General features: G+C 31.3%; 1 protein-coding gene across 1 annotated transcript; it reads left to right on the top strand.

Annotated features, from left to right (window-relative positions):
- Positions 1-1,177: 1,177 nt before the first annotated feature.
- LOC111379490 (non-specific lipid-transfer protein 2P-like) lies at positions 1,178-1,532 on the top strand. Its single transcript, XM_023002869.1, has one exon. The coding sequence runs from the start codon at positions 1,223-1,225 to the stop codon at positions 1,502-1,504; it is 282 nt and encodes a 93-aa protein (XP_022858637.1). The 5' UTR covers positions 1,178-1,222; the 3' UTR covers positions 1,505-1,532.
- The last annotated feature ends 6 nt before the right edge of the window (positions 1,533-1,538 follow it).

Genomic DNA, 1,538 nt, shown 5'->3' with positions numbered 1-1,538 from the left:
GCTAAATATGAGTTACTTTACATTTATTGTTAAGCTCAAGAAAATTTTCGCCTGGGTTCCCAAACTATAACCCCTTCACATCCGAATTTTCATAATTTTTAAATCCTAAAATTTTGGTTTATTTGGGGGAGGGGTGAGTTTCGATGAAACTGTTAAAAATATGTTACCTATCGTTTGAAATATACATTTAAAGGAATTTTAGTTCATCACCTCTATTTCTTTGGAGGAGGAGGAGGAGACGACGAAGATGATGATGACAAACAATAAAAGAAAGGAGAACGAAAACAGGAAAAAAAAAACAGAAAAATTAAATTAAATTCTCCTGACAAATAAATATTTATTTAAGATCACTAGTATAAAAGGATGTTTAACCAAATAAAAAATTGTTTTAACAAAGTAGTGTCAAGGTTCCTTGGAATCGATATTTAGTTGGCATCTTTCTAGGAAAAGAATAGTACATTAGTCTAACTAATATAATAAAAATAAAAAATAACTCGCATTTTGGCCTTGCATTAAACCGAGGTTCCTTAGCAATGATATTCAAGAAGTTACAATTGCTATTTAGTTGAATAATCTATTAAACATTTATTTTTATTTTCAATTTCATATGAGTGAATATCATTTTTCACAGTTTCAAAGTTATTAACAAAAATAACGTGTAAATAATACAATTAATTTTTCTAATGGATATGAATTAAAGATAATTAAAACTTAGGCAAACAGTTGGATCAATAGAAAAATTTTGAAAAATTATATTAACATAATTTAATCTCAAATTGCCAGTTAATAAGTATTATTAAAGTTATTCCTGAAATTAAGTTAACTTTTACTTAGAAAAATATAATTCTGTTAATTTTTAATTGAAAACCCACAGTGTAATTCTTAATCATAATTTTTTAAAATATTATGGTGGACTTTTTGAAAGGTATTCCAGAGAGTTTTTTTCAAAGTTGCTTAATTTTATTAAAAATCTAATTAAAAAAACATTTTTTTGAGTTTCCAAAATGTTTCCTTTCAATTTTAGAGACGTTTTAAACGAAAGCATTAGCATTCTAGAAGTCTTTAAACAGTCTAGTTTAGGGTTTAGGGAGTGGGAGGGTTGGCAGCCAAACTTTGGCTTATTAACATTCTAATTTAAATGTTTAGGCTTTTTCTCCTCTATAAATTGAGACCAAGCCCCAGCAATGCATCAAGCATCTCCGACAATCTCTTCCTTTTAAAGATGAAGACATCAGGTATCGCACTGTACGTTGTTCTCGTACTAGCTGTAGCCGAGCCACTTTTTTTCGCAGCAGAAGGATGTGTTATTAGTGAACTGCAACCTTGCGCATCTGCCATCGTGTCCGGTACTCCACCTTCTGTAGAGTGCTGCACTAATTTAAAGCAACAGCAGCCTTGCTTTTGCCAGTACCTCAAAGACCCAAGCTTAGGAGGGTATGTTAAATCTCCCAACGCCAAGAAGGTTGCTCGTGCTTGTGGAGTGTCCATTCCCACTAATTGTTAACTATCTATGCTTATGCCAAGAGAGTACTTAGGGA

Source organism: Olea europaea, unplaced genomic scaffold (assembly GCF_002742605.1).
Source record: "Olea europaea var. sylvestris unplaced genomic scaffold, O_europaea_v1 scaffold1995, whole genome shotgun sequence".
Classification (NCBI taxonomy): domain Eukaryota; kingdom Viridiplantae; phylum Streptophyta; class Magnoliopsida; order Lamiales; family Oleaceae; genus Olea; species Olea europaea.
Note: the sequence above shows the minus strand (reverse complement) of the source record. Positions and strands in the feature narration are given on the sequence as shown.

Bases quoted from the DNA above. Each gene is read 5' to 3' on its own strand.
- LOC111379490 (XM_023002869.1), top strand. From the start codon at position 1,223: ATGAAGACATCAGGTATCGCACTGTACGTTGTTCTCGTACTAGCTGTA.